The 20,203-nt window shown below is 45.9% G+C and overlaps 1 protein-coding gene across 1 annotated transcript in view; it reads left to right on the top strand.

Moving 5' to 3' along the window:
* The window catches only part of ATP1A4 (ATPase Na+/K+ transporting subunit alpha 4), a 36,403-nt gene that overhangs the window by 9,206 nt on the left and 6,994 nt on the right, over nt 1-20,203 (top strand). Inside the window, exons 7-18 of the mRNA XM_032154002.2 lie at nt 3,700-3,968; nt 6,092-6,290; nt 6,532-6,641; nt 6,842-6,976; nt 10,804-10,993; nt 11,136-11,308; nt 13,450-13,586; nt 13,980-14,130; nt 14,449-14,617; nt 15,976-16,130; nt 16,363-16,486; nt 17,406-17,551. Of these exons, the coding sequence (XP_032009893.1) occupies nt 3,700-3,968; nt 6,092-6,290; nt 6,532-6,641; nt 6,842-6,976; nt 10,804-10,993; nt 11,136-11,308; nt 13,450-13,586; nt 13,980-14,130; nt 14,449-14,617; nt 15,976-16,130; nt 16,363-16,486; nt 17,406-17,551 (1,958 nt within the window). The remainder of the gene's footprint in view (nt 1-3,699; nt 3,969-6,091; nt 6,291-6,531; nt 6,642-6,841; nt 6,977-10,803; nt 10,994-11,135; nt 11,309-13,449; nt 13,587-13,979; nt 14,131-14,448; nt 14,618-15,975; nt 16,131-16,362; nt 16,487-17,405; nt 17,552-20,203) is intronic.

The raw sequence follows: 20,203 nt of genomic DNA, 5'->3' as shown, positions 1-20,203 counted from the left end.
CAAAGTGCTGGGATTACAGGCGTGAACCACTGTACCCAGCCTAGAAATAGTTATTTTTTATTTGAATGCATAGTATTTGTTAAATATTATAAATATTATCTCTAGTTCCCACAATGTGCACAATACCAGATATTATCCCTATTTTACACGTAGCAGACTAAGGTTCAAAGAAATTAAGCACCATATCCAAGAGTACAACTCAATAGAAAGGAGGCGGGTCAGGGATTCTAATGTAGGTCTGTCTCCATATCTCATGCTCCTTCCACAGACCCTGCTCTGCACTGAAAGATTGCTATTTGATTTGAAAATACCTTAAAGAAGAAGAGTAATGTTAAGACAGAATAGACTATGACAAAGAATTCAACTAGAAAATAAAATACATATATTAAAAATATTTTAAAATTGATTGGACAGAAGCAAGTTAGCAAGCTTTCCCCAAAAACACTAGATGTCTACTATTAGATTTTAGGAAAACATTTGCCCAAATTTACCCTTACAAAGTAGGGTTTTCATCAGCTAAGTATATGTTCAGATAGAGGGTATGGGGGACAGTGGATGGTGGCATTTCGACTGGGAAGCAAGGGTCTGTTTAGATAGAAAATGGTTTTGTAGGAGACTAACAAAACCCAAGATGTGTCCAAGAAGGTGGAGCTAGGTTGAAGGAGCTGGGCCAAAGGACTTTCAGTTGAGGAATTTCTCAGCAATTCGCAGACCGATAGCATTTACCCTAGACCAATTTGCCCTTTAACCTTTACCCTAGACTTTTAACCTTTGCCTTAGACCAATTTGCAAATTAGTAGCATAACTTTAACCTTTACCCTTGCCTCCCATGTCTCATCACCGTAGACCTTGACATGGCTGTGGCACAGACTTCTCTTTGGGTTCTCACGCATCTTCAAGGGAGCCCAAGCTATTTCTCTGGCAATATATGGAAGGTGTATGAAGGAGACAGTCTGGCCTGGGGTGCCAGATGCTTGGCCTTCTCAGCCTTCCCCGAGGTTGACATCAACCCAACTCCATCTCTAGACACACTGAGATTAATTATTAAATCCCGTTTCTCCAAGCATGAGGAAACCATAGCAGAAGGAATAAAATAGAAAAATTAGACTAAACCATGACACAAGATATATATGTAGGTGACACCATACACTACCCACCTTCCTCCACCCGACCCAAAATAGGAAACTCCTCAGCATCTCTCAAGTATTTCAGCATCTTCATTCCACAGGACCCAATATATGCCTTTGGCAACCAGTTTGAAGCCCATCTGTAGAATGCCTCGGCCTGGGAACCTTTTCAGGATTCCTCCTCCACATAAACACTGACCTGACCTGTCTGCTCCTTGAGTAGGACCCTGCTCTCAGACTCATACAGCTAAAGGCAACCTTAGAAAACGGAGACCACCACGTGCAACAATGTTCATGGGAGCTCCCAGATTAGAGCTGCTCCTACTAAGTCACAAGTATGATTCTATATTGGTCCTACTGGAAACCCTAAGTTCATCTAAATGATGAAAAGAAAGAAACTAATTTTCAAGTGCCTGTGATGTGCCTAACCTTCTTCTAGACTCTTAAAAATATTCAGTCCTCACAGTTTAGTAAGTGTTTTCATTCCATTTTAAAGATGAAGAAGCCTGACTCTCAGCGTTTAAGTAACTTGCCCCAAGGAAAAGAGCTAGTAATTTAGAAAGCTGAACTTCCAGCCCTGAGTCTTTCTGCTTTTAAAATAAATGCAGTTTCAGTGATATGTTGCCTGTCTGAGTGATTCTGACTCTGATTTTAATGGCAGAAATTTCAGTCATTATGGTAAAGCAGGAAGAATTACTTTAAGAAAAGAATTTTGTCATGCCCCTCATTTCAAGGTGAGTGGCGTGCATCATGTGTGTGTAAAGCCAAACATGATGTCCAAGCTGCCCTTCTGACTGGGGCAGTGCTAGTGGAGAGGAGAGAGGGACCTCATAAGCACAGAAGCCCAGCTGTTATGGCCCGTGCTACCCAGCAGAGGTCAGACTGGCTCCAGCCAGCAAAGCAGGGAGGGGGCGCAGGTTAGAGCAGGATTTCTCAACCACTCACATTTGGGGCTGGATATTCTTTGTTGTGCGGGACAGGAGGGCTGTCCTCTGCATGGCAGGATGTTTAACAGCATCGCTGGCCTCTACCCACTGCATGCCAGTAGCAGCCTTCTTCCACCCCAGTTGTGACAACCAAAAATGTCTCCAAGCATTGCTAAATGTCCCCGGGGAAGGGGGTTGGTGGGTAGGGATTGCCTCCAATGGAGAACCACTGGGTTAGGGGATAAGGAGATGTTGGAACATAGGGCTCTACCAGAAGCGTAACCACTATTCCTGGGATCCAGAAACTCCTCAGCTGCTGAGGGGAGGATAAGAACTATATAAGCAATAGAAGATACTCAGATTAAGTATAATAAAGGCCTTCTTGACAGTGAAGGCAATTAGGCAATAAAATTGGGTATTTTTATAGGAGAACTGTGAGACCTCTTCAGAGATTTTTCAGACTAGAAGGCCTTTATTTGTATAAACTAAATATGAGGAGAGCAGAACGTAATGACCTCTCAGAGGGCCTTGAGTCTCCACTTTGTTTTTGACCATTGACAGCTTCCTCTTTGTAGGAACCAAACCAAACAGCTTCCTCAATTCAGACTTGGCATGTCTTGGGTGACCATCTCTGATGGAAAAAAAAAAAAAAAAGAAACAGCTTTTTTTTTTTTCTCTACACTCACACTGAACACAGAACACTTCCGTGTCCAACATGTGTAGACAGTTCTCCCCACCAACAACCAGTTCTCCAAAGGACGATGATTGGGTGTCTTATAATTCAATTTAGCTCTGACACAATCCACCTGGAGATAGCATCAGATCCCCCAGGTTAGGGCTCATCCCCACAAGACAGTCCCTAACTCTAGACCCCAATCGCAAGTCCTAGGTTATGGCCTGGCTATAAATTGGGGTTCCCACAACTCCCTCCTCAGGTTTGATTAATTTGCTAGGATGGCTTACAGAACTCAGGGAAACACCTTTCTTAGGTTTACCCATTATTATAAAGGATATTGCAAGGATACAGATGAACAGTCATATGGAAGAGACGCATAGGACAAGGCATATGGGAAGGAGCTTGGAGGAGCGTCCGCGCCCTCTCCTGTCCAGGCTGCCCTCCAGTAACCCTCCACATGGCTATACACGTAGACACTTTCCAAACCCAGTCCTTTGAGGTTTTTAATGGAGATTTCATTACATAGGTATAATCGATTACATTATTGGCCATTGGTGATCAACTCAACCTTCATCCCTCCTCCCCTCCAAAGAGGTCAGTCCATGAACTGCAAGTTCCAACTCTCTAATCACATGGTTATCTGCCCTGGCCACCAGCCCCATCCTGTGGCTATCCAGGAACCCACCAAGAGTCACCTCATTAGAACAAAGATACTCCTATCACCCAGGAAACTCCAAGGCATTTAAGAGTTCTGTGTCAGACACTCCTATCACTCAAGAAATTACAAAGGTCTCAGGAGCTCTGTGTCCAGAACTGGGTCAAAGACCAAATATTAGAACAAAAGATTCTCCTAGCACCCCTATCTTTAAGGGTTTTAGAAGTTCTATGTCAGGAAGTAGGGGCAGAGAACAATATCTATACTTCTTATCATATCAGAACATCACATTGCCCTCTCCTGCTTCATCCACAGGAACCGCCCGGGGTATTGTGATTGCTACGGGAGACTCCACGGTGATGGGCAGAATTGCCTCCCTGACATCAGGCCTGGCGGTTGGCCAGACACCTATCGCTGCTGAGATCGAACACTTCATCCATCTGATCACTGTGGTGGCCGTCTTCCTTGGTGTCACTTTTTTTGTGCTCTCACTTCTCTTGGGCTATGGCTGGCTGGAGGCTATCATTTTTCTCATTGGCATCATTGTGGCCAATGTGCCTGAGGGGCTGTTGGCCACGGTCACTGTGAGTAGACAGGGTGGAAAATGGCCTCAGGGCAGATAAACCACCCCAGGGAAAAGGGATCACTAGCATCTCTTTTGTTGTTGAACCTTTCAAGTGCAGAGTCTTCCTGATATAGACATAGGTATCAGGAATAATTTAGCTCTCAATATTATACTGACTCCTTCTGCCCATATGTTTTGGTGCCTTCTCTTTCCTCAATGAGAGAGGAAGCAAGTTTCAATGGAAAATGCATTGGATTATCAGTCACTGAGAGTGAGTTCTAGTATTGGCTAACTCACTTAACATCTCCAGACCTCAATTTATTCATCAGTTTATGGAAGAAGATTAATTTGGAATTATAGAATCTTACAGGAAAGGACTTCAAAGATCATATAAATTCAACCTTTCTACCAATGCTGAATATCCTCTGTAAAACCCATGGGAGATGATTATTATTTCTATTAATTGGGAAGCCCACCCCTTTCTGTCTCAATTCATTTCATTGTTGGCTTGCTCTGTTTAAATTTCATTGTGTTAAGCAGAATTATAAATCCCTGTTTGTCCTAAGTTTCCCAGCTGAAGAAACACAAAATAAGTCAATTCTTTCTCTTTTACAGACTAGCCCTTTAGATTTTTGATGGTAGCCATTATGTCCCCTCAAACTCTTGTGGTAGCAGGTGAAATAATCCCTCTTCCCTTAGCCATTCTTCCTATGACATGGTCTGTAGGCCACCTGTCTTGATGATCACCTATTGAGGGTATGCTCTAGTTTGTCAATATTCTTAAAAGAGAAATGACAATAATACTTGGGGTGTGTTTGGACTAGCACAAAAATGTAGGGACTAGTGATATTATGTAAATAAATTATAACCCCTAATCCTACTATTAGAAGTCCATACTTACATAACCACAGCCTAAGAATTCATTAGCTTTTAAAACAATCTTGCCTCACACTTGACTTACGTTGCCTTCACGACCAACAAAAGTCTTTTGGTTTAAATGATTTTTCAAGTCCTTTTCAATGCTGTGATATTATTTTTATCTCCTCCACATTCTTTGTTTAAACTATTGGTCCGCCGGGCGCGGTGGCTCACGCCTATAATCCCAGCACTTTGGGAGGCCGAGATGGGCGGATCACGAGGTCAGGAGATCGAGACCATCCTGGCTAACACAGTGAAACCCCGTCTCTACTAAAAATACAAAAAAAAAAATAGCCTGGCATGGTGGCTGGCACCTGTAGTCCCAGCTACTCGGGAGGATGAGGCAGGAGAATGGCTTGAACCCGGGACGCAGAGTTTGCAGTCAGCTGAGATCACACCACTGCACTCCAGCCTGGGCGACAGAATGAGACTCTGTCTTGAAAAAAAAAAAAAACTATTGGTCCAACACCCCCTCCACACCTAGCATCTTATACCACCATAAAAGATTAGCTATCTATGTGGTCCCTGGAAAGATTGGACTTAAAAAGGTGTGGCCTAAACTTGAATGAAAAAGAGATTGCTGAATAGAAAAGATGCAAAGATCCTGAGGGAGCAGAATATTCCAGGGGGGAATAAAGAGGATCCCTGTCTATGATACCCTGGCAAAGAAATACACTCTTTTTTGGCCAGGCACGGTGGCTCACATCTATAATCCCAGCACTTTGGGAGGCCAAGGCGCGCAGATCACTTGAGTCCAGGAGTTCGAGACCAGCCTGGACAACATGGTGAAACCCTGTCTCTACTAAAAATACAAAAAATTAGCTGAGCATGGTGGTGCATCCTGTAGTCCCAGCTACTTGGGAGCCTGAGGCAGAAGAATTGCTTTAACCTGGGAGATGGAGGTTGCAGTTAGCCAAGATCATACTCTGCACTCCAGTCTGGGTAACACAGAGTGAGACTCTGTCTCAAAAACAAAAACAGAAAAAGACATTTTTTTAAAATACACTCTTTTTTGAAACTCTTACCATAAAGCACAAACCGCAATCACTTTCCTAATTTCCTTTACCACAGCCAGAAATGAAATGTTTAAAGAGTAGGTGGGAACAAAAGGGAAATAAGCACAAAAAATTAAAATAGCATTAAAAATGATCAAATGTCCACAATGCAAAATGGTGTGAGTATTCCATCTCCCGTGTGTATTCTCTCCTCTCTTCTTGGCTTTAGGTGTGCCTGACCCTCACAGCCAAGCGCATGGCACGGAAGAACTGCCTGGTGAAGAACCTGGAGGCGGTGGAGACGCTGGGCTCCACGTCCACCATCTGCTCGGACAAGACGGGCACCCTCACCCAGAACCGCATGACCGTCGCCCACGTGTGGTTCGATAAGACCGTGTATGAGGCCGACATCACCGAAGAACAGACTGGTGACTAGTGGTATTGGTGGAACAAGAGTGGAGGGATTTGGGGGATGTGATGAGTGAGCTGAGAGAGAATGGTGAGTCCAGACAGAGAGGAGGGAGCCTGAAAGTGGAGTGGAGAAGAGGGAGGTGTGAAGGAAAAGAAATGCTGCTCCTGTGAAGTATCTGGGTGCCAAAGAGGATGTGAATAACCACTTGCTTAAAATTCTCATTCCCTGCTCACAATTCTTCTTTTCTTTCTCCCTAGGAAAAACATTTACCAAGAGCTCTGATACCTGGTTTATCCTGGCCCAAATCGCTGGCCTCTGCAACCGGGCTGACTTTAAGGCTAATCAGGAGATCTTGCCCATTGCTAAGGTGTCAGGCCCAAGGGGAAGAGGGTACCTCAGTGTCCAGGGTGTAACCTGCCCTCTCCCAAAAAATCCTCTCCTGGAGCTCAGTAATTTCCCCCCAGGTACCCGCCCTCCCCATTTGTCCGCTCTCCATGTTGCCACAGGTATGCCTCATGCCCAGGTAGCATGCCCCTGGGGCTTACTATACAAACCCCATCCTGGCAGAGGGCCACAACAGGTGATGCTTCCGAGTCAGCCCTCCTCAAGTTCATCGAGCAGTCTTACAGCTCTGTGGCAGAGATGAGAGAGAAAAACCCCAAGGTGGCAGAGATTCCCTTCAATTCTACCAACAAGTACCAGGTACAGAGCCCACAAAGGTAGGAGAATGGTGGTGGGGATGGGCTCATCACTGGGGCAAGGGGAGCTTTGCCTCTGCCTTCAACTTCACCTCTGAGCAGCAGAGGAGCTCAGTAGAACCTGCATCCCAATTAACAGAAGACTCACATCAAGAGAACGTGACAAACAGGTAAAGAGAGGCAAAACAGGTGATAAAGGAAGAGGCATCAGTCAGTCCTATGCAGAGCTCTGAGCTGTGCCACTTGGGAAAAAGTGAGTCATAAATCCTCTCTGAAATGTCTGTAGATAGCAGAAGCTGGTTGGTGAAAGTCATGTTAGAGTCACATGCAGCTGTTAGGAGGCCCCTCTGTGTCTACTAGGAGATTTGCCACTGCAGAATTAGATTGCATTTGCAAGACACTTTATTTCATTAGCCATCAAGTATTTCCTTTCACCCCACACTTGACTTGCAGTTCTAGTGGCTGCCAGCGGGTAGGCGATCAGGGGTCTCTGCCTCCATTGGCACCCGACCCTCTCCCCTGTGTGTCTTGTATCTTCTTTTCTGATAAGGACGAAAGTCATATTAGATTAGGGCCTCCCCTACTTCTATGTAACCTTAACTAATTACATGTGTTCGTGTTCGTGAAGTTTTTCATTTCCCAGGAACATTTTGGTCCACTCTCCGGGGAGGAGTGGACAAGAGCAGGGGAAACGCTGAGTGAGGGACTGTGAAGGGACAGGAAAGAGAGTATTTCTCTCCAAAGTAGAATCTGGGCAGACTGAAGAGAGGGTTATGGTAGGATGCAGGAACAGTGGCATTATCAGAACTGGAGCTTTGCCAGGAGTGAGCTGAGTTCCACAGGGCAATCATGATTTGCTCAGGGAAGTAGATTCTTCAACTCCATGCATTACTGAAAAGGCCAGACATTCAGGTGTGGGTAAAATGTCTCAGAGAACATGACAATGAGACTCCCAAGTCTGCTGGTATCTTTTTTTTTTTTTTTTTTGAGATGGAGTTTTGCTCTTGTTGTGCAGGCTGGAGTTCAATGGTGCGATCTTGGCTCACTGCAACCTCCACCTCCCGGGTTCAAGGGATTCTCCTGTCTCAGCCTCCCGAGTAGCTGGGATTACAGGCATGTGCCACCGCGCCCGGCTGATTTTTTGTATTTTTAGTAGAGACGGGATTTTACCATGTTGGCTATGCTGGTCCCGAACTCCTGACCTCAGGTGATCCACCCGCCTCAGCTTCCCAAAGTGCTAGGATTACAGGCGTGAGCAACCGTGCCTGGCCTCTATATAAATTTTTTTAAACTGAATTACTCATAGTTTTACACTGAAAACTGAGCAACTAAGGGTTAAATAGATCTATCCTTTTTTGTCTCAACTGGTTTTTAGTCAGTGTAATAAAATAGGTCTCTTAGGCCCAAATGGCAAACTTATTCCCATTTTTTTCTGATGTTTAGTGGCCTCACTAGTCAGACAGGAATTCTGTGGCTTGGCAGGGCCCTTGACAGCAGCATAGCCTTTAACTGGAAAGAATTAGGTACCTCTTCCTCCATGTGATTCAAAATAAAAGCAAAACACATTCACAACATTTGTTGGGGCATCCAACAAATAGTGACTTTCTCTCAAATGACTATGCTGGTGCTTCTTCTGAGCCACTGAACATGCGGCTCAAATGGCAGACTTGTCCTCAGTGGTTCACCGAGTGTGACAGGCTGTGCCACTGGCCACCAAGCTCTGGCAGGCACTTGCTCTGGGAGGCCCTCAGTTTGCTGCCTTCCTTAGCTTGCCCTAAAGGTGGAGACTCCAGTCTTTGCAAGAGACATCTCAGACCGCTGGCGGTTTGCAGAGCTTGGTCTGTTTCCCTCTGAGATAAAAATGAAACGAAGAAGATGCTCTGTTCCAGCATTTCCAAACTTCTCCCTCCGTCTCTTTTATTTGTAATTTTCTATCAAGATGTGATTTTCTTCCGTGACCAGATTACTAGTAGGTCTTGCCATCACCTCCTGGGCCCTTCACTTATTCAACACATTTTACTGAACGCTTAGAAAACTGAGCTCTTTAAACCTTTTCCAGCTTTCTGCTTAAGTGAGTTACGGTTCTTCCTCTTAATTGCTTAAGCATATTTTGAATGTAACTGAACAAACGAACAGAACAGTTGTAACCACGTTTTGTGCACTGGTTTCCCACCCTGCTTACCCTGTGGGCAGTACAGTCTGGCCTCCTCTGCACTCCCGCTGTTCCTTTCAATGCGTCGATTTTGTTCTCAACAGGCGACCTAGCGGGCATTTCCTGTCCATCACAAGAGGAACCCCATGGAGAGCTCCTTTTCATACATCAGAGATCAAGAGGAAATGCAAAACCCACATTTCTCTCTCCTTGCTGCGGGTTGTCCCCTCGGGTTCATTTCATGAATGTGCCCTTTCCCTCCCCCACCACAGCCACAAGGACCCCCATGCCCAACCACACAAGCTAGCCCCTCTCAGGAGACTTCTCACGCTTTTAGGAGACAGAGGCCCAGGGACTGGAATGACTAACTTATTTTTGGATTGTACTTCACAGTTTTCAAAGTATTTTCTACACTATCTCTTATAAAAACGCAATGAAGGGCCAGGTGTGGTGGCTCATGCCTGTAATCCCAGCAGTTTGGGAGGCCAAGGTGGGCAGATCACCTGAGGTCAGGAATTCAAGACCAGCCTGACCAACATGGTGAAATCCCCGTCTCTGCTAAAAATGCAAAAAATCAGCCAGGCATAATTGGCGGTGCCTGTAATCCCAGCAGTTTCGGAGGCCAAGGTGGGTAGATCACCTGAGGTCAGGAGTTCAAGACCAGCCCGACCAACATGGTGAAACCCCCGTGTCTGCTAAAAATGCAAAAAATCAGCCCAGCATAGTGGCAGTGCCTGTAATCCCAGCTACTCGGGAGGCTGAAGCAGGAGAATCACTTGAACCCAGAGGCAGAGGTTGCAGTGAGCTGAGATCACACCACTGCACTCCAGCCTGGGCGACAGAGTGAGACTCCATCTTCGAAAACAGAAACAAAACACAACAAAAAACCCCATGAAGGAGGCAAGGCAGAGGCTTTTATGTTTTGTCGCAGGAACTAAGATTTTGCAAGGTTAAATGGACTGAGCTGAGGTCATAATGCATTCTTGCTGGCCCCAGAACACAGGTCTTCAGACTCTTTTTTTTTTGAGATGGAGTCTGGCTCTGTCACCCAGGCTGGAGTGCAATAGCGCAATCTTGGCTCACTACAACCTCTGCTTCCAGGGTTCCAGCGATTCTCCTGCCTCAGCCTCCCAAGTGGCTGGGATTACAGGCACATGCCACCATGCCCAGCTAATTTTTGTATTTTTAGTAGAGACGGGGTTTTGCCATGCTGGCCAGGCTAGTCTTGAACTCCTGACCTCAAGCAATCCACCCGCCTCGGCCTCCCAAAGTGCTGGGATTACAGGCATGAGCCACTACACCTGGCCTTCAGACTCTTTTTCTTTCCTGTCTACTCTGCTGTCTTTCTTTGCCAGCCCCACTATTTCTGCTCTCTCGCCATCCAGTTGGCAAGGATGCAGGGGGAAAGTGAGAGTGCTGGTTCTGCCCCCAGGGAGCTTCCGGCTGAGAAGATAATAGAGATTCCTGTGCAAATAATACCAGGCTGCAGTTTCCTGGAAAAAGGAGGAGGGGCTGGGCTCAACCTGGGGCGAGATGTGACTGGGGAGGGGAGGGAACAAAAGAAATGGGGGTATGAAACACATTGTCTGTCTTTTTACCTTTGAAACCTTCCCCTCCTTTTTGCCCCTGATCCTTGGTCTCTCCTCCTGTCCCATCAGTGCTGCCTCTGCTCTCCCTAGATGTCCATCCACCTTCGGGAGGACAGCTCCCAGACCCACGTACTGATGATGAAGGGTGCTCCGGAGAGGATCTTGGAGTTTTGTTCTACTTTTCTTCTGAATGGGCAGGAGTACTCAATGAACGATGAAATGAAGGAAGCCTTCCAAAATGCCTATTTAGAACTGGGAGGTCTGGGGGAACGTGTGCTAGGTGAGGAGCTTTAGGAGAAGTTTTTAAAAGAATGGCATCAAAATGGTTATTATCCGTGGGGTGAGAAATCAAGGATGTTGGGGTAAGCAGATAGGAATGTAGAGTGCTGGATGACTACTGGTCCCTCCCTCTGTCTCTCCAGGCTTCTGCTTCTTGAATCTGCCTAGTAGCTTCTCCAAGGGATTCCCATTTAATACAGATGAAATAAATTTCCCCATGGACAACCTTTGTTTTGTGGGCCTCATATCCATGATTGACCCTCCCCGAGCTGCAGTGCCTGATGCTGTGAGCAAGTGTCGCAGCGCAGGAATTAAGGTAAATACTTGCCCAGCCCAGGAGCCCCTCACCTGTCACAAGTTGAAGCATCTACTAGAAGGCCTTGCGCAGAGTAGATGCTTAATAATCTTAGTTTAATTGAGCCAATTTATGTTTCCTTGGGCTTATGATTTTTACTTAATAGTAAGTTTCCTCTCTAGTTAGAATTCTACTTGCATTGAACATTAGAATCACCAGGGAGGCTTTAAAAATCGGATGTCTAGGACACACCCCAGACTGATTTAATTAGAAACTCTCAGGATAGGATCCTGGCAACAGTATTTTAAAAAACTTTCCTGGAGATTCCAATGAGCAGAGAAGTTTGAGAACCAGTGTCCAGCCCAGTGCTTCTCAGACCAACGTGCATGCAGATCCCTCAGGGATTGTTTTGAAATGCAGATCTGGCTTCAGAAGGTCCAGGGAAACCTGAGAGACTGCATTTTTAACGAGCCCCCAGGCGATGCTGTTGCTGCTGGTCTGCGGACCACACTAGGAATAGCAAAGTGCCAGAAGACGTCATGTAAAATGTGCTGCCGAAATGGGTCGTAAAAGGGTGAGGCTAGGAGGGCTGGGGCTCTGGACCAGGCAATAGTGAGAATGAGATATTGAGAGCTGAAGGATCTTCAATGGGTGTGAGCAGCTGCCCTAAGAGGTATATGCCCAGGTGTAAAAACTGGAAACCAAAAATCGGTCAGAGCAAGAGTGAAAGTCCAGCTTCAGAACAAACCCAGAGGTAGAAAATCCTCTTTGGTCAGGGTGGGCCTTGAACTTCATGGGATGGCAGCAATAGGATTCTTCAAATTCTGAGATGGTCAGTATCCCATGTTTCCCAGGTCAAATTCTAAGACTCATCATATACATCTTTACGGCTTAGATATAGACGCCTTCCCTGCTCATACCTTACATTCTGGATTACCTGTATATTCTGGCTCCTAGACTTGGGAGATTGGAGGTATTTAAGGAGAACTAGGTGTTCTCTGTTGGAACTGTTAGGTAACAAGAGCACCCTAATGGCGCTGGTTCCGGGTTCTTCTTCCTCAATGTAAACCCGCCAAAGGAAAAACCAATCAGAGAGAGGTGTTTTCCTGCCTCGCTCTAAGCCCCACCCCAACCCACGCAGCCCTCCTGGGCATAAAAGAAGCAAACCCCCACCGCTGTCTCTCTCTCTGTCTCCTGCCCAGCCTAGCCTGCTACCTCCAATAAAGATCACTTGGCCGAACTGGTGTAGCGTGGTCTGAGTCTGAGCCTACAGAGTCACTCTTTCAGGAACTGGCTTTATGTTAGACTTGTGACTGTTGGCAGGTTGTCCGGGGTCAGTCTGGGCCATGTGTGCTGGGAGGGACTTGGGAATCCTGGGCAGTGGTTTCCAGATAGTTATCATTCCTCCATTCCTTCATTCTGTGATTATTTGTTGACGGCTTACTATGTGCTAGGCATTGTGCTAGGGCAGGAAACTTTACAAGGAAGCCACCCTTGAAGAGCTCTCAGTCCAGTGAGGAAGAGAGATAAACAGGCAATCACCATACAGAGAAGTGTGGCAAGTGCTGAAATATGGCAGGAATGGAATGCTGTGAAAGCACGCAGCCTGGGTATTCATCTTTGGATAGAAATGGGACAGGACTAGGTACCAGGTATCCAAAACCAAGCTGAAACCAAGGCTCAGGGTGAGGCCACAGAAAGAAGACAGGTAGAGTGAGAATTTCAATGCACTGGGCCTTAGATGAAATTTTGCTAGGCAGATGGATTATTCCAGACATTCCTTTATTACCACTTGTTCTATGTGTAGGTGTTTCTGTCTTTGCACTTAAGGAAGCAGAATAGCTTCTGGAGCAATTAAATGAAATTCTGAATATAGTCAAATCTCTGGCTTATTCCTGGTAAATCTAGGACCCAAATTGTCCTGTTTTATGGTCTCATGGTCTTGACCCACTCCCAAGGGTTGAAATCACAGTAGCATGGTTTTTGGTCTATACCACAAGTTCTTGGGAATGAGCGACTAAAACCCTTGTTAAAAAAAGCAGTTTTTTTCAACAGAAAAAAGACGTTTTTTCAAAAGGGTCTGTGAGTTCTTAGAGGAGAAAAATGAAGCATCCAGGCTCTGAAGATGATTCTGCTCCTCTTCCCTCCCCTTCCCAACCCAGGTGATCATGGTAACAGGAGATCATCCCATTACAGCTAAGGCCATTGCCAAGGGTGTGGGTATCATCTCAGAAGGCACTGAGACAGCAGAGGAAGTTGCTGCCCGGCTTAAGATCCCTATCAGCAAGGTTGATGCCAGGTGAGATCACTAAAGAACTCAAGATCTGCCGTGTTCCCTCCATCCCCAGCCTGCCCCACCCAGATGCCACTTTACTAAAGTTCTTGGAGTCTCCTTCAATAGGTAGGATGTGTGGGGTTTACACTACAAAGTAAAACATAATAGGAAAATAAAGTGAATATGTCAGTGGGTTTTCAAAGGAAGCAAGATGAAGAAAGAGGTAAAGAAACGAGTGATTGGCAAAAGCGTGGGGAGAGAATAGGATGTGTCAATTTGGGGACAATATAGGGCTGGGGACAAGTGAGGAGACTAGGTTGAAAGAAGAAGCAATGAAGCTATAGTCAAGATTGGCGCCAAGATCCCTGGTGAATTCTCAGCACTCAAAACTAGCCTTTTGAAATTATTTTCCCTCAGTGCTGCCAAAGCCATTGTGGTGCATGGTGCAGAACTAAAGGACGTACAGTCCAAGCAGCTTGATCAGATCCTCCAGAACCACCCTGAGATTGTGTTTGCTCGGACCTCCCCTCAGCAGAAGCTCATCATTGTGGAGGGATGTCAGAGGCTGGTAAGGAAGGAAAAGGATCCCCAAGGAAACTGGCAGAACTCCTGTGGCTTAGCCCCATTCCAAACCAAGCAGAGGAACATGTGGGCTGGGCTAGAGGAGACTCCAGAGAGTACCCCATCTGGAACCTCCATGGTGGCCTTCAGTTTGGGGGCTCCCTGAAAGTTTAAATATCTCAGGAGGAGTGGGAGAAGGACAGGAGCCCTAGATCAAGCATGATTACATCAGGAAACAAGGGATGCAGAAAGCGTACTGATCTTTAGGACTAGTTCTGGATCTGATGCAATAAATTTTTCACTCCCTCTGTCTGGACTTCCTCAGGGAGCCATTGTGGCCGTGACGGGTGATGGGGTGAACGACTCCCCTGCGCTGAAGAAGGCTGACATTGGCATTGCCATGGGCATCTCTGGCTCTGACGTCTCTAAGCAGGCAGCTGACATGATCCTGCTGGACGACAACTTTGCCTCCATCGTCACGGGGGTGGAGGAAGGTGAGGAGGCAGGGTGCCCAGGGTGGAGACTTCAACCTTGGACTCATGTGGAGGTTGGTGTACATCCCCTCTTTCCGTTTTCCCATCATCCAACCTCCATGAGCCTGTACGGGCTCAGAAGAAAATCACTGTAAGACAAAATTTTGCAAATTAGATCAGCTGGTACATAGACCATCACTATCTGCAACCCCTTTTGATGAGATCGGAGAAAAGTTCCCTTTATTCATTTTATTTTCCTATCAGGGAGACTGAGACTCTGGTATAACATAGTGTCTTCATTGTCCTCTCACTGGAATTCAAGTAGGCCCACAGCCAGTTCCAAGATGTAGCCACACCCCTAGGACTATTCCATGCACTGAAATCTTTAGGAGGGTCCCCTAGAAACCTGTTGCCTAAATAATGGTGACACATCAGGATCAGCTGGAGCTTGACCCATGAATTGACTGCATGAGCCCAGTTACACACCTTCTTCCCCAGAGAACTGTGAAGAGAATGCCCTCCTGCGAACAGGAGGGACCAAGAATTCTGCATTCCAGGTTCCCTGCTTTCTGCCTGGAGCTATCTTACTAAAACATATGGCAATGCACATCATAATAATGATTACTATTTTATTGAAACCTTGTATAATCCTGACACTTTGCCTGGTATTTTATATCTACTCAATTCAATAAGTTCATTTGAACACTGATTATGTGGGAGACACTATGCTTGATGCTGGGGATACAACAGTAGGGAGAACAAAGACACAAATCCCTGCCCTCATGTAACTTAATTTCTAGTGGGGATGACAGACAATAAAATAAGTAAATTATGTAGTATGTTAAAAGAAGATAAGTGCCATGGGACAGACCAAGCAGAGAGTGCAGACAGGGATCCGATCTTTGAAAAGGCAGTCAGAGGTGGATGCAGCAATCTTGCAAGGCAGGAGGAATGAAGCTCACAGAGGTGAGGGTGCCCAAGGTCAGAGCTAGCTATGGCAGAAGATGGGATTTGAACACAAGCCAGTCCCAAGCCTTGGGTGAACTGGCTCTTTCCAGTTCAGCCTTAATCTTGTAAAGGCTTTTATACTGACATTCTCAAACATCGCAGGATTAACCAGGCCCAACCAACCCTGCTAATTTTCAGAGATCAGATAACGTTAGCTAGGGTGAATCTAAGAACAAAGAGTACACAGACGGCATGGCTCTGATTAAAAGGCACACAATTTAGAAACAATACTGGGACCCTGGGGGTCTAGGACCTCCAGACCCTTTCCTGGACTGTGACACTTCTTTGAGGTGGCCTGTCTGTCCCGGAGCTGGTTTGAGGGAGGCGTGTTCTCCCAGGGCTTCTCACAGGAGATTGACCATCCTCCCCAGGCCGCCTGATCTTTGACAACCTGAAGAAATCCATCATGTACACCCTGACTAGCAACATCCCCGAGATCACACCCTTCCTGATGTTCATCATCCTCGGTATACCCCTGCCTCTGGGAACCATAACCATCCTCTGCATTGATCTCGGCACTGACATGGTAAGGGCCAAGCTGGTGAGCAAGAGATTCCCAGAATTCTGTCTCCTAAGCTCCCTGCTTTCTGCCTGGAGCTATCTTACTAAAACTCATGACAACCCACTTATGACCCAGCTCTCGCACCTCCTGTGAGATGGATTGAGGCTGCGTCAAGACAGAATGGTAGAGCTTGAATTACTGCTGGGTTTCCTTCTGAACTTTGTGACCCCTGTCGTCCCCACCCTCCATCCTCCAGGTCCCTGCCATCTCCTTGGCTTATGAGTCAGCTGAAAGCGACATCATGAAGAGGCTTCCACGGAACCCAAAGACGGATAATCTGGTGAACCACCGTCTCATTGGCATGGCCTATGGACAGATTGGTGCGCCCAGAGGAATGAGGGGGTGGAGGGAGCAGGGAGTGGTTGCCCCTGCCTGGCAACGTGAGCCATCTCAGTTTGGAAGGCAGGGAGATATTTTCTCAGCAACAAACTGTGCTAGGCCCTGAAAACACAAAGAACCATTCATCTCTGATCTGCCCTTGACTTAGAGTCCAGTACAAAAGGAACAAACATACATAACATGATAGCATCTCCAAGTGCTAAGTAATGAGTATAGACAGAACATGCTGCAGGATTACAAAGCAAGCAGGCTCACCATGATGAGGATAGCCAGAGAGGCCTTATAGGAAATAGGACTTAAACTTGGTGTGGGAGAGTGGGGCTTAGACTAGTAAGTGTATGGTCAGGTGTGGGAGACCAAAGGAGTGGGGAATTTCATATGGCACAGTTAGAGAAGAGTGAATAAACCAGGTTGGTAGAGCCCTTCGTCTTTATAAAGTAGTGAAAAATAAGACTGTAGACAGAGATATCATTTGTATTGGGGTCAGCCTTGACAGACATTTGAGAGTCATTAGAAGTCTTTGTTCTTGAGTTTCCAGGTGCAATGGTATTTCAGAAAATAGGGTGAGTGACGAACAGAGTAAGATCCTGTCTCAAAAAAAAAAAAAAATTGGGAGAGGGAAACAGTGGCCTCTAAAGTCCTTTTTAGTTTTAAGATTATGTGATTCAAAGCTGACTCTGGGTCAGAGTTTAGAAACAAATGTCAAGGCTTAAAGGAAAGTCCCACAGAGATGAGAGATGACAGGCTCAGGCAGCTGATGGCAAGATTATTCCACATTACTCTTCAGACACACACCAGCCCAGCCAGAAGCAAGTCCCAACCCCCAGCCCTCCCCTGGCCTACCTTTTGGGGCCCTTCTCTGAACCAGGCTCCCCTGTCCTGCAACTCTGTCATTCACAGGGATGATCCAGGCTCTAGCTGGATTCTTTACCTACTTTGTAATCCTGGCTGAGAATGGTTTTAGGCCTGTTGATCTGCTGGGCATCCGCCTCCACTGGGAAGATAAATACTTGAATGACCTGGAGGACAGCTACGGACAGCAGTGGGTGAGTAGAAGGGATAAGGTAGGAGCTGAGACCAGTAAGAATGAGAGTGACAGGGGAGAGTGGGTGTAGCAAATTTTTTAAGACGGAAGAAGGGAAGCACCACACAAACAGAGCTGATGCCTTTTCTTCAGTCCTGTATGAGCCTTCTCACACTTGCCCTCAGTCTTCAGCCACAACAGTAAATCCTCTTCTGTTTAGCATAGGCTCACTCTGGTTAGCTCCTCCTGTCTGTTGTCTGGCCCTGCCTGTCTGGGTCCTTTGGCTCCTTGGAGTCTTTGTCATATCAACTTTTCTGAGCCGGTTTCTCTTTTCCCAGGTTTCAATCATGATTGCCCCAGAAATAGATGCTGGGTCCTCTCCTCTTATACTCTTCGTCCACGAGAGTTCAAATGATATGATTTAAAATTTGAGGCTGGGTGCAGTGGCTCACGCCTGTAATCCCAGCACTTTGGGAGGCCGAAGTGGGTGGATCACCTGAGGCTGGGAGTTGAGACCATCCCGGCCAACATGGAAATACCCCGTCTCTACTAAAAATACAAAATTAGCCGGGCGTGGTGGCGCATGCCTGTAATCCCAACCATTCGGGAGGCTGAGTCATGAGAATCACTTGAACCCGGGGAGCAAAGGTTGCAGTGAGCCAAGATCACGTCATTGCACTCCAGCCTGGGCAATAAGAGTAAAACTCTGTCTCAAAAAATAAATAAATATAAAATTTGAAAACCAGCTGGGCGCAGTGACTCATGCCTGTAATCCCAGCACTTAGGGAGGCTGAGGCAGGCGGATTACAAGGTCAAGAGATCGAGATCATCCTGGCCAACATGGTGAAACCCCATCTCTACTAAAAATACAAAAATAAGCTGGGCATGGTCACGGGTGCCTGTAATCCCAGCTACTCAGGAGGCTGAGGCAGGAGAATCGCTTGATCCCAGGAGGCAGAGATTGCAGTGAGCCAAGATTGCGCCATTGCACTCCAGCCTGGCGACAGAGCGAGACTCTATCTCAAAGAGAAAAAAAAAAAAAAACTCTGAAAACCTATTTTCTTTGTATATCCCTTCCTAATCATTCTAAACCTTTTTAACCTATATGATGCCTCCCTATAGTTGTCTTTTCTAACAACCAAGATGAATGAGGCTCAAACTGAAACCCTCTCCCCAACAATATGTATTCAAGAATTTTAGTAGGTATGCCTTTTTGGTATCTGTGAATACTCCTGTCCCAATTTCTAAGACAGTAGGACATGTGACATGTGACAGCAATTATTGCTAGAATTGTAGTGTCATAGAGTCAATTATCATCATTCTATAGATGAGGAAACTGATCTAGAAAGATTCTGTAACTTGCTCAAAGTCCCACAGTGAATCCCTAAAAGAGCTGGACTTGAATTCTGGACTCTTGATCCCTGCCCAGCATTTTCCCACTTCACCATGATGTCTCCAAACCAAGCCAATTGCAGGTTTCTCAAATTGTGTTCAAATCTGAATTGTTGGGAAGGTGCCCCTCACATACAGTTGGCTTCCACTAGCTGAGTCTTATAAGGCCATCAGATGTCAATATTCCCAGCTATCAACACTGCTGCAGGATCCAACGACACCCAAAGTTCTCATTGCTGTGCACCCTGCCGACATCTCAACTCCCAGCTCAAGCCCTTGTTTTCCATCTTGATACTTCCTCCCTGCTGCCAAGATGCAGCATGACATAAATTTACTGACAATAATAAATTAAAGGTAATTAAAAGTAATTTGAGGTAAAAAGTTAAGAATTCCCCCGTGCACACTGAAGACATCTTGAAGTATCACAAAAATGTGTTGAGAACAGTTGCCCTGAGCAACAAACTCTATAAAGGCGCGTCCGTGTCTCTTCTATGACTGTAATTTTCAGATAATCTAGTATAGAGCCACCCACCCGGGAAGTGCATGATGCACTGCTAGAAGCAAGGATTGTTCCTTACTTTCTAAATATCTTTCATTAATTCCAGTGATTCCCCCACTCATTTGTTCATTCAGACAATATTTACTGAGCATCTTCTATGTACCAGGTACTGTTCTAGGGCCTGGGGATATGACAGTGAACAAAAATCATCAAGTTATTGCTCTCATGGAGCTTATTTCTAGTTAGGGATGGGAAGACAGATAATAACCAAATACATAATATATTTAATCAAAATATTGTAAGTCCAAGGGGGTCCAAGAAGTGTTGGAACTAGGATATTAGAGTGAGATGGAATTATAAAAATGCTGGTCAGAGAGAGAAAGATGCTTGAAATTACAGAGAAATAATAGGTATTGGAAAGGATAATATCTAGAGTTTAAGGATGGGAGCAAGCAGCCCAGGTGGGGAGTGGAGGACAACATCATTGGAGGAGAAGATCAAGGAACTGTGAGGCCATGGCATTGGAAGGATCATCAACATGGACATTTCAATCTCCAAAAACAAGGACAGAAGTAATAGTGGAGTAACAGTGTCAGAAACTAAAATCTTCAAGAAATGATAGGGAGTGATGCAGGTAACGGCAGCGGACATTGGTCTTATTCTAAGTTCCATGCTCAGCTCATCAATTTCCAGCCTTCGTTTTCTATTGTTTAAGGCTCTATATTCCTCTCCAAGTACAACTTCACCACATCCCATGGGGTTTGATATGTAGTATTTCATTAT

This window comes from Hylobates moloch, unplaced genomic scaffold (assembly GCF_009828535.3).
Source record: "Hylobates moloch isolate HMO894 unplaced genomic scaffold, HMol_V3 SCAFFOLD_5, whole genome shotgun sequence".
NCBI lineage: Eukaryota > Metazoa > Chordata > Mammalia > Primates > Hylobatidae > Hylobates > Hylobates moloch.
The sequence above is the reverse complement of the archived record's forward strand: the minus strand, read 5'-3'. Positions and strand labels throughout refer to the sequence as shown.